Source organism: Oryza sativa, chromosome 10, assembly GCF_034140825.1.
Source record: "Oryza sativa Japonica Group chromosome 10, ASM3414082v1".
Taxonomy (NCBI): Eukaryota; Viridiplantae; Streptophyta; class Magnoliopsida; order Poales; family Poaceae; genus Oryza; species Oryza sativa.
In genome coordinates, this window is record NC_089044.1 from 15,406,103 (window position 1) to 15,418,438 (window position 12,336).

Genomic DNA, 12,336 nt, shown 5'->3' on the forward strand with positions numbered 1-12,336 from the left:
TTGGTGCAGAATTCTATCTATAAGTATAAATGGAATTCAACCATATTCAAAGCTAGCAGTGTGCATGCTATTTCTACTCACCCCTTCTGCTAATCTCATCAGAAGCTTTAATTGGGTTGCACCTGCACTATTTCACTGAATTCACTGAAGGCCAAGGGAAGGAATTATAGCAATGACTAGAAAGAAAAGTAGAGAAAAAAAGATGCAGAGAGCATGCACACATAAGGGATCCCCCCTCTACAAAGAAAGCAAAAGTAACAGTACACCCACTCATTGACCCTCCTCTTCTTTTAATCTTGATCTTTTCCTCCACTGGCTCCTCTGATGTTTATCAGCAAAAAAAAAAAAAGAAATTCTCAGAGTTTTACATACACCTTGTGATTGATGTTTAAAGACTACTTTCCGTTAACTTGCAGGTAGTAGGAGCATATTTTGTTTAGAAAGCCTGTGAAGGACTTAAAAAGTCAGATCAGACATTCCATCCATTCTTTGTCTCTACTACTTCTTTGCTGTCCTTCCTTTCTTCTCTGCAGGCTTGATCTCTGATCAACACTTAATTAAGGGTTTCTTTCTCCATCTTTCTGATGCTCTTTTGGTTGCAATTTTTTTATTGGTTTTTGTGATCTTAATTCCTTGCTTGCTGCTTTGATCTTTTCCTTCTTTTGTGTGTATCTCCTTTTCTTATTCCATCCTTTGCTTTTCCGGCCCAATGGCTGGCTAAAGTGCAGGGAAGAGAGTGTTAGCTCTAGCCCCACTGATGAGAATTTTTTTTTGGTCCCTTGCCCCTTAATTCCCTTTGGCTTTGTGGGCTCTTCTTGAGCTGGTTGGTTGGGTTTGGATCTCATTCAGTTTGTTCTACTAAGCACTGTCTATTTTTGTTCAACCTTTTTTTTCTAATGTGTTCTCTGTGTTGTTGAAAGCTACTAACCTTGCAAAGTGTTAAGTGTGCAGATGTTTATCCATCCATCCACCACCATAGGTAACAGTTGTATCTGATGCCTTTTCCCTGTTTCAACAATTGACTGCTCTCTGTTCCAACAATTGACTAGTTCAGCTCCATTCATTTCATTGTATCTGTCAGGTTCATCCATCTGTTGTACTTCAATTGGGTGCCAGATAAAGTAAAAGGCAAAACAAACCTGCTAATCTTAAGCATGTTACTTATGCCCTCATTAATTAGTATACAAGATCAGTGTGTGTTTTCCCTTGTATAAACAGACAAGGCTCCATGACCCTTGCCTGTCTGAATGTATCAGTGAGATTATGCAGTGGCTCATTCCTGCTAAACATTTGCTTTCCCAAACTAGTCACATGGATTCAAAGAGTTCAGCAACACTAAACACTTGAACAAATCCATCCACTAAATAACTTGAAGTCTTGAACCATTCAGTTGCGCAGATAGTGACATGCTTCCAAATACCAAGAAAGCAACTTGTGGCATCACAGAAGGCTACAAAAGCATTGGTCCTAATCAACAACATCCTTCGGCAAGCAAGAAATCACCAACATTCTGTGTGTAAATGGATCGAATGCTGCCGAAACTGCAGGATTTGTGACAGATACAGGAGCTCACAAGAGCTTTCAGCCAATTAACAGGTTCAATCTTCAGTAACCACTAACCAGAAGCATCAAACTTCTCAAGACTCAACAACAGGTAAGAACTAAGAACTAAGCAAAATTCCATCTTTATTTGAACAGCATAGATGTTCAAGGATACATCATGGATGACCACATGGAGACCTAAACTAGATGGGATAGCAGGGACCATACTTAGACACTGAGGCAACATAGAGCCAGATGCCAATAACAGGCCAAGGACCCATACAAATGCACTGGCATAGCCTACAAGAACTTCACCCAACTGGTTCTACAAGCAGTAAACTGCTTCCACAGAGAGCTACTGATACCAGCTAATGGTCACTGGATTATATACATCAGCTGTCTACTTCCATAGTCATTGAGTTCTTTAGGATCCTTTGCTAATCAGGTTGGAGGCAGCCACCATATTACAGATCATGGAGCTCTGTCAGGGCAAACCTGCATGAAAGAATCCCAACATTGCTAATTTGCTATAATTTGATTTTATCTGAATTGCTGTGGCATGATAAAATGGCAATTAAGAAAGTATTACTTACAGACTGTTTATACAGCTTCTAGACAGTGGCGTCCATAGTCTGGGAAACACCATGAACACCTTCCGTAGTTGGTCATATTTCCACTAGTCAATTGGATCTGTTTAACAAGCAACAGAGCAATTCAGAAGCAAGTAGCAGGGCTGAAATGGAGAAACATATATTCGAAAAAATGGAATGAAAAATCGGCATTATCAATATTCAGCCCCGATGGCAAAGATCCAATCACTACTCTAATCCACATTCCTGCAGATTTTTTTTAGATAATGGATTAAACCGGCCTCTACATCCAAACGGATGTACACAGCCAACATTCCTGCAGATATAAGCGAGATAATGTAATTTAAACAAAATATCAATATATGAGCAGTTTTATCAGATTTGCACCGTTGAATGTGAAATATACCAGTTTGTTCAAGATGATCTTCAAAAGCACTGAAGCAGCAGTAGTTGTTGGATGAACAATCACAAAATCAACTCTATTTTGGACTAGTAGAGCTCAGATACCCCAACTGTTGAGCCAGTTCGTCGATGCCGTCAATTTTGCCATCCAACTCTGACTGCTCCTCCTTGCCTGTGAAATCTTCAACCAACAGCTCTGCCCAGAAGTCATCTCCGAGCTCTGCCTGACCATTAGTTTGATTCTGCCTCTCTTCATCTACTTTACCCTTCCCCAGATCCTGAATGTTCACTGCGAGATTCTCCAGCTCAGGGATTCCAGGTTCACTTAACTCATTAAGCACACCTGAATCAAACAAATACGGCGAATCAAGTTGCTCAGTCTGACTTGTTTCCCCAGGGTCATAGAATGGAACATTGTCTATAGGCCGCCTTCTTTTCTTCGAGATGGCATCCTCAAGCTCCTTCCTCTTCTCTTTCTGCTGTGCCAACTGCTGGAAGAACTCTGGGTTGCGCATTGCTCTTGCCAAGAACCCCATCATCTGGACCTGTTTCTGCTCAGCGGCTCGTAGCCTATCTTCCATGGCTTTCACATGATCTTTAGTGGCCTGCTGCTCCTGCCTTAGCTTTACTACCTCTGTGATCAAGATGTTCTTATCACGCTTCAGCCTGTCAATTTCTTCCTCGAATCCAAACTCACCAACTTCCAGACAAGATGTGAGGGACTGTTGTTGTGACGGAGGTGCATTGGACGGGGGCTTCCTTCTCTTTATCGTTTTCAGGAGATGCCTTTGGCCCCTGAGAAAACCCTCATTTGCAAACTCCCACCTATCAGGATCGACCTTTCTGAAGCCCTGTAGATTTTAATGAGACAAACATCACCATTGTAAGGCCAGATGCACATGCCAACGTGAAAGATTAGGATAACTGCTCTAGATTTTAGACTGTAGCTTTTTAGTGAAAGAATGACCATCAGTATATTATATCATTTGAAGGTGATCAGTTGAGTCTTCTAGAACAAAAACAATCTGGTTCTTGTACTTCATCCAGTATCTTGTTCCATCTAGCAACAATAAGAAGTTTGAGAAATCATGTCAGGATGATACACTTGCGCGGGAGAATTAATCTCCCAGAATCCCCTAACCTCAACGTGAGATGAAGCTCATTGGAGCATGCATTGTTTTAAGAATATAAGCATGCTAAAGGTGCCATTTATACATGCATCACACAAATTCAATATTTCAGAAGTAGGATTGAAGATTGCAAAACTTGGTTGATGAGTATCAAAAAATCAGGATGGACATTATCAAATTTTATTTTATAGGCTGTCCTGAAAACTAAATCTGCCAAAGACCTAAGTCAGTTAGCCTGTGGCAGCGAAGTGATTTTAAACACTAAACAGTACTTCCTCCGTTTCAGATTATATGACTTTCTAGCATTGCCCACATTCATATAGATGTTAATGAATGTGACGATATAACATATATATGAATGTGGGCAATGCTAGAAAGTCTTATAATATGAAACGGAGGTAGTAGCAAATAAAGCCCTAGTCTGCTCTGAAACTGCTCTTCCACAAACTCTGTAGTAAGAAGTTTCTGTAACATTTCAATACATTTATTTATGTATACCAAGCTCAGTGCAACTATCACCTAACAACTAAATAGTTGATACCACTGCTTCCCGACGCTTCAATTTGGTTCTCTATTTCACTTTTCACACAACATTTTCTTAATGTTAACTTTTCGGGCTGGTTTGGTTCGAGGCCTAAATTAGGCTTACCAATATTTGGTAATTTAATAGTGTTTACTATCTATTTGGTTTGAAGCCATATTTTGGCATGCCTAAGAAAATAGGCCATTTCAATAGTGAACTTAGGCTATTTTGGCTTCAATCCAAACACAACTTTGCTTTACCAAAATTAGTCATGACAAAACTAGCCAAATTTTGGCACTGACAAAATTTGGTAAGGCCTATTTAGGCCACAAACCAAACCAACCCTTCACAATCTAATTCATGGTTCTTTGAAATGTTCTTTTACACTACTAAGCACAAATGCTTTAGTAGCATTCCAAGTTGGATCAACACATATATACCTAGTAGCAAATATACTTGTACCGTTATGGCAAAAGAAAAAAAAACTAGCACCTAAACATGACTACAAAGAGGATCAAACACTAGAAGACTCTGCTTCAACATCTCTCAAGACAAGCAAAGCTTTTGCAGAGTGTGCAGAGAATGTCACAAATCACAATGACGCAAATCCTAAACAGTGTAAACAACTATCAGAAATCTGTAATTTACAATCATCAGAATGCGCATACCATTGCCACACAAATCACAATGACACTAAACGGTAAGCACTACTTCAGTAAACAACAACTACAGTGCTACCCAAGATTACTTACGAATCTACATCATCAGACAGGTATTTTTTTCCGGTTCAGGAGGAATAAAATTAAAAGAACAGCTAGTACTATCTCCACAAGGAAAGGGATTAGGATTAGGATTAGGGGTGCTCACGTAGGTGTTGAGCTGCCGGACGAAGCTGGAGAAGTTGTTGTGCTTGAAGAGGCGCGGGAGGAGGAGGTCGGCGAAGACGTGCGGGTCCCAGACGACGAAGCTGTTGCCCGCGCGGCTCCACGACACGACGCCGTCGGTGGCCGGGTCCTCCACCAGGTCGTACGTCTTCGTCAGGAACGGCGGCGGCCCAACCTCGTGCAGCCCCTCCATCGGCCGCGGCGCCGCCCCGCCATCCTCCTGCCGCTGCTGCTGCTGCGACTCCAGCATCTCCTCCTTCACAATGCCCGCCGCCGCCGGGTCCATGACCCCCCCTCCCGCCTTTCACAACCAAGAACCCAAATTAACCCCAGCAACTTTGATCAAGAACTCGAATCGGAGTATCAGGCGACGAATTGGAACCAAGAACACACGCGATCGCTGCTGCTACAGGTGGTGGAATTTCGGGGATATTTTGGGATATTTTTTTCTTCTTCTGCTTTCCCTTTCGAGGTCAAACAAAAAAAAAATGGTGGGGATGAAACGAAGCGAGAAATTCTTCGTGTGCGGGGGGAAGAAGAGCGAGGGCGGAGGGTGGTCGGAGAGATAAAAATACCCTCGCCGTACGTCGAGAGGCGTCGGGAGAGGTGTGGAAGGTTCTAGACGCCGCGTAGGGTAGCGTCGCCACTGGCCGCGGAGAAGCTTCTGGAGAGTGGAGAGAGGGGGGGAGGGGGGTTGGGTGGGACAGATGGGGGCAGGTGGATGGGCCGGGTGGTGGACAGGTGGCCCAATTTGAGGGTGACAACTCATCATCGAGGTCGGCCCAGTTTGGCAGCTTTTGGGTCACGCTGCTGGTTGAAAGCCCAGTTGTACACAGCACGTGTGTAGTCTACTGGTAGTAGTGTACTACTACTCCGTATACAGTGTTGTAAAATTTACTCTCTCCGTTAAAAGACATTTCTGTATTTGAATATGACATAACTCGTATACAGTGGAGGAAAATAACCAAAAAAATAGCACTTTATGGATTTGCGTGTGTTTTTTTAAGAACCCAAAAGTGTGTTTTTTATGGAGGAAGTACTTTTTTTTTAATTTGGTCTGAATGCAAAGAAAGATATTTCTTTAAAAAAACACGGTATAAAATCATATGCTTACATCGAACGTACACTCACCCTATGAACTGACATATGCACAATAAAGTTAGCGTGTATTTGGTTTGGACACGAAGTGGGATGTGTTAGACCTATCCTATTTTGTGGGATAGGATGGTTACAGTTGTCTATTTAGTTTATGGTATACGATGGTTATGGTTTTTTTGTTTGGTAGAAGGGATTGAGATGGGATGGGATGGACAGGACAAATTTGTACTGACCGTTAGTGCCGTCTGGCTTCTAGCGGCAGGGATGCAGCGAACGGTGAGCGTGGGGGCGGAGGAGCTCGGCGGCGCAAGCGAAGGAGAGGTGGCGGCGGGCGCGGACGGGCGGAGGCGAGGCCGCTCCCGGATCTAAGAGTAGTGGCGGCGGACCGGCGGTCGCGGACGAGGCATCGGTCACGGAGGTGGCGGAGGGCGCGGTGACGCCGTTTGCTCGTCCCAAGTAGGACGAGTTCGTCCGCGAGATTTGCCCGGATCGGTTAGTCCCAGATCTGAGAGGAATATTTCTTTCCTGCGACCAACCCATCCCACTCACCCTAAAACAAACATCTCTAAAAGTGGGTTCGCCCCATTCCATCCAATCCTTACAACCAAACACGTGAGCATACTGTAGAGACACTTGTCACCTGTGCATTGGGCCTTAAGTACTACACTGGAATTGACTCGGTGTAATCTTCTTTGGCGTTTACTAAATGCCTTGCCAACTTGTGTGAAATCTGTGGGCATTTCCTTTTAATTATTTGAGGAAACTTTTTGCTCACATTGTAGGCCTATTTGATTAAAACAGTGTTAGATTCATAACTAAGAATAGCTACATTTTAAAATGGATGTGGTAGCTTTATAGCTGCGATATACAGAAGATACATGATAAAGGCAGTGAAAATGATTTTAGAGTTGTCAAAAAGACGACTTAAAAAATAAAAAGTAACAGAAAATCCACTTAATTAATCATAAATTAATTTAAAAATTCAAATTATGTTGCTTATATATTTTATTTTATTTTGGCCAGGAGACTCTTATTGGTCAGAAGTATACTAATGGCCCTGTCGTTTCGCTTATTTGTGCCCATCGTTTCGCTTATTTCACAAATAAGCGAAACGACATATTTGCATACAAAAAGTAATTTGTGAATAAAACTTTTATATGCGTGTTCTTAACAATCTAAAAACAAAGGCTGAAAAATAAACTTAGGTGAAAAAACCCAAAATCAGCTCTAAATTTAAGGTTGAAAATTGAAATTTTGGCTGATAAGCATAAGCGAAAAGATAAGGCCAGAAACAATAACGGAGTAAACCACGAAAGAAGCAGGCAAGCAGCAGACAGACCATGGTCCAATGACACTGCATATTTGAGAAATTTTGTTCATTTTCAGCTTCATGACTCTTACTTTCTGTTTATTGAAAACACATTTCGGAAATGCTATATGCCGATTGATACATAAGAATTAACAAAAATCATTAAATCTTTCACTTCAAGTTGGTGAGTGGCGACCATAGCCACTGTGCTAAATTTACATTGCTATAGCACATCTTATTCAGGTTGAATATAGAACCGCAGTGCAGGAGCCCAACAAAACCCTCAGAAGCCTTCAACTGCTTGATTTTCACCTTCTGACTTGAGAAGTTTAGCCAAAAACTCCTTTCTGAAAGAATACAGCAAGGCTCCGTAGAGGAACAAGAAAAGGAGGGAAACAAAAATTGATGGTAGGCAGCAATGAGAATGACGTCGAAATCCTGGGCTTACCTTGCAGGAAGATGGTCATGGGGACGGTTGTAGGGTGTCCAAACAGGATCGCCAACAAACAGTCGCATTGCCTGTAAAAGAATATGTCCAATGAACTAATAAGTTGTTTATTATTCATAAGAGTCAATGCAAGAGTTCAGATTTCAAAAAACAAAAAATGGATTATATGTATGTATTTGATTGGAATAACTCAACAAAGCAATTTTTTCCTTCAGTAGATCAGTTACCAAACCCTCACAAAATTTCATCTCAGTTGATGATGAATTTGCTCATTGGGTATGTACTTGGTTAGGCAGTACCAGACACATGATGCAATTACCCATTTGGAACAACGTCGTCACATTTTTTTTTAATTAATGACAAATGATGTGTGCAATGGGATGATCAGACAAAGCTGACAAGGTAGAGGAGTACCTTGATATAGTTGTCGGTGTCCAACGTAAAGCGGTGGTACATCCCTGCAGGCAGAACAATCATGCCTCCTTTCTTCAGTGCTATACGAATCCACTGATCATTTTGGTCTCTCACATCAAAGTATCCTTAACAACATAGAACAAAATACAGGATTATATTGAGAAGGATGACCTCGGTTTCAATGGCTGCATAACATGCACTTAATTACATAAAATGAACACGATAAGATACGAACCACTCCCTTCAAGACAATAGCGTATTTCTTCATCGGTATGCAGGTGTTCTTCAAAGAAACTCTTGATCTTAGTTTCATAATTTGGCAGCTTCTCTGGGCACACATCACAAATGTCCTGACCAGGGCAAAGCAGTCACTAAAGAGTTCTCATATTTGAATTTACAGTCACTGAACAGTACTATGTTGGAACATAACACAGTATGTTGCAAATGCAGGTCTGAGCTGAGGACAAACCACATAAGAGTAACCTCTGGCTTCGCGGATTCTCTTCAGGTTCTCGCAATTCTCCCAGTTATCAGGATTTAGGCGCCAGCTGATTACTCCTAGTTCTAGATATTAAAGAAACACACATGTTTTACTAGCTTGTATGAACAACAACAACAACAATAACAAGAGCTTCAATGCACAAAGGCAATGTGCTGATCTACATATGTGCAAACCTGTAAGCTTATCAACATGAATGAATTCTTTGGGTTCGCGGTGATGAGGAAGCCTCTGGTCCTCTTCGCTATCATCCATGTACCATGCTTCTATCACCTCCGTCTTACCATCCTTTTTTTTTGGGGGGAAAAAGAACAGTACAACAATCAACAAGATTACCAGAACTTAAACACCGCACACCACAAATGATGTACTTACAATAAATTGTCTGCAAAATGAGGACACATAAAACGTTTCCTAACTGAACTTAACCCCCAATCAGCATTCATGAGCATGAAAACACACAGATTTCATATTGTCAGGTTACACAGTAGGTATCCATATTCCATATGAGTATCAGATTTTCTCTAGGCACTGTGCCAATTTTTTAAGAAGAAAATGTGACTGCTGATTTAGTCTCTGCTTTACAACAGAAACCGAAATAAAACGGTTCCAAGAATAACTGGGATTTAGCCAAACAAATCATCCTTGTCGTTTCCAAGAATTACAATCTCCCTGAAGATCCTTTCTATAATAAATCCGTACCTAATACACGAAAAAGCCCTCTCATTTCTCACTTCACCCTCAAGAATCTCTCTACTGCCAGAGAACTCAAACCAACCCCAACCCTAAACCCCCAAAAGAGAAACATTGCACAGGAAACAAGCAGAATCCTGTACTCTGCTGCTGTACTGCTCGCTCCCAGAGAAAGAAGATAACAGTGGAGAAAAGAAAAACAAAAATCCGCGGAAAGAAAACCGTGGGAAAGATCGATCGTGTACCTGGAATTCGTTCTCCATGTGGATTGCGGGGTGGAAGCAAGAGCGAACCTTCGATTATGGCGATGGATTCTGTTTTTTGTTCGTCTCTCGCTGCTGCTCTCTCTTTTCTTCCTCGGGAAGAGCGAAGGATCGATTTCTATACGCTCGGTGTAGGGATTTTTTGCTCGCAGGACCCCGAGGAATGCTGAAATTTCGTTGGAATTTCTCGAGCGAGTACAAAGTCAAAATCTTTTTTTTTAACTACCTCAGTTTCCATTACTGGTACTTATAGGCCTATCATAAATCAAACGTATCTCCATCTTTTATCATCAAACTTTAGAAATAATTGTATATATTGTGAGGGGTACTTCTCATATTGAATCTAACAATATAAATTTTATGATACTAAACAATACTGTATAAGTTTATAGATGTTGATGGTCATATATCAAAATGTTTGATTGATTTTAGTATCTAACCCTTAAAACACCAAATAATCTGAAACGGAGTGTGAAAGTGTATCGGATTCTCAATTTTATAATGAACTAGTAGTAATTTCTAGAAATTCCTCATATGGAGCCCGCAAAAGTCAAAAGTGGTTTCAAACATGGGATAGGAAAATAATTTCCTACCCACCAAATGGCATATTTAAATCCTAACCATTCATTCTTCCGCTTCCATTTAATCCTAACCCTTCATTCATTTCTCAATCCCAATCCCATCCCCATTTTTCATTATTCAAACACACCCTAAATCTTAAAAGATCTAAAAACCTCTTTGGGTACAAAATTCTTACAGCAGTATCCCTCACATGTTAAGATATTCAATATTCTGTTTGACTACCCCAAATTTTGGGACCTGTTTGCACTTGTGATTTTTTTTCTATTTGATAGGCTATTTGCACTTGTTACATGTGCTGCTTTTCTCGGTCCCACTGGGCAGTGGACCCACTAGAAAACTTTCCGATGCGTTGAACCTGGACAGTCATGCATGCCGGCGCTGAGCATATGACTACTTCAAAGGGTTCAAGTTCATGGAATCCAGTGTCAAGTAAACTACTGCCGCACACAGATAGCAATCCCTGGATATGTGTTGTAACCAAGAAAGAATAAGAAAATGGATTGAGAAATGAAACATTTACTTTTCATTTTCATTTTCATTTTTAAGGAGTGGCAGCCAGATAATAATTAGTAGTGTGCACTAGTGCATGCTCATTTTATCGCAAAAGATATGCATATAAAACAGAAAGAGAAAAAAAATGGATTGAGAAACGAAACACATGACACTTTTTTCGTAGAGAGTATTATAACATATTTTATTATACTAGATATTGTTAATTTAGCCAGTTCACAATGGAGATGAACACAACCGTAGAGAAGAGGAGAAATAGAAAGTGGCTTGCAATATGGTAGAGTCGAAACTGCCTTAAGCATAAAAACAGTGGTTCACGCATGTAGAAAACATTAGTCCTTGCACTAGAGACAGTAAAAAAACCACTTGTGGCATATCATATACTACCTTCATTCCAGAATATAAGAAGTTTTAGAGTTGAACATGGTTATTAAAAAGTAGGTAGAATTAAATATGAAGATATTGTGATTGGTTGAGAAGTGGAAGTAATTAAATATGAAGATATTGTGATTGGTTGAGAAGTGGAAGTAAGTAGGAAAAATGAATGGTGGAGGGTTGTGATTGGTTGGAAAGCGAATGCTGGTGGAGAAGCTATTATATTTTGGGACAAATCCTAAATGCTAAAAGTTGTTATATTTTAGGACGGATGGAGTAAATTGACTAGCCATCACGCAGACTTAGACTGCACTGTCACCGAAGTTAACACTAAGTTGTTTCGTAATAAAGTAGTCAACTCATGTTAGGCTCCCATCAAGTATTTCCAAGAACTCTACCACCCCATTTCCTCACCGCTCACTCCATCTCATAGGCTGCTCTGCATCAAGGCCACTGGATACGAAAGGAGGTGGATAGAGGAGTGTTGCATCTGCTAAAAGATATGGGAGGAAAGGGTGAGAGCACCGATCGATGAAAGGAGATAAGAAGGTTATATTGTGGCAAAGCAATGCGTGAGTGGCAGAGACAAGCAATGATGACAACCAACATGTGTGATGTGGATTTGGAATTGGAAAAGAGAGGTCGAGATGGGCGGGGAAGTGATATTTGCATAAATGGCACGCAAGCAACTGGCGACAACGGAATTGGTGGAGAAAAAGCACAAGTGGTTAAGAGGCAGAGTCGTCTCCGATAGCAGGGAGCCACCGGGGTAGGAAAGTCGACAGGACAGGGGCACCTCATGTTACGAGGGAAGGTTGGGCTTCGTTGGCGCCGACAAGGGCGGCAAGTGTCTCGTTGTTGCAGTGGAGGCAAATGAGGCGGGGAAAGAAATTTAGTGTGGTTACCGCAAGAGTTAGGTAGGAGAAAGAATAAACTATCATGATCAAGGGCGTTGGCATGAATTTTAAGACGATCCAATGGTCCATAATTCATAAAATGTTGAAATTTGTTTCAACAAATATATACTAGACAGCAGGAGTTTAAGGTCCAACTTATTTTCCTCTGGCGTGGATC

The 12,336-nt window shown here is 41.1% G+C and overlaps 1 protein-coding gene and 1 pseudogene across 2 annotated transcripts; both read right to left on the reverse strand.

The window, feature by feature from the left end:
* Positions 1-1,669: 1,669 nt before the first annotated feature.
* LOC4348646 (heat stress transcription factor A-2c-like) lies at positions 1,670-5,715 on the reverse strand (annotated as a pseudogene). The gene is made up of 5 exons (NR_175793.1): positions 5,055-5,715; positions 3,502-3,594; positions 2,539-3,385; positions 2,136-2,232; positions 1,670-2,037 (listed from the first exon to the last, which is right to left on the reverse strand). The product of NR_175793.1 is annotated as a heat stress transcription factor A-2c-like (transcript).
* A 1,815-nt stretch (positions 5,716-7,530) lies between these two features.
* ARD (acireductone dioxygenase I) lies at positions 7,531-9,888 on the reverse strand. Its single transcript, NM_001404017.1, has 7 exons — positions 9,778-9,888; positions 9,016-9,127; positions 8,810-8,904; positions 8,576-8,690; positions 8,341-8,465; positions 7,927-7,997; positions 7,531-7,825 (listed from the first exon to the last, which is right to left on the reverse strand). The coding sequence occupies exons 1-7, from the start codon at positions 9,793-9,795 to the stop codon at positions 7,762-7,764; spliced, it is 600 nt and encodes a 199-aa protein (NP_001390946.1). The 5' UTR covers positions 9,796-9,888; the 3' UTR covers positions 7,531-7,761.
* Positions 9,889-12,336: the final 2,448 nt, after the last annotated feature.

Coding starts and splice junctions, on each gene's coding strand:
- ARD (NM_001404017.1), bottom strand. Junction 8,691..8,809: donor CCAGAGGTTACTCTTATGTG/GTTTGTCCTCAG, acceptor TGCCCTGGTCAG/GACATTTGTGATGTGTGCCC. Junction 7,998..8,340: donor ACACCGACAACTATATCAAG/GTACTCCTCTAC, acceptor ATTCTTTTACAG/GCAATGCGACTGTTTGTTGG.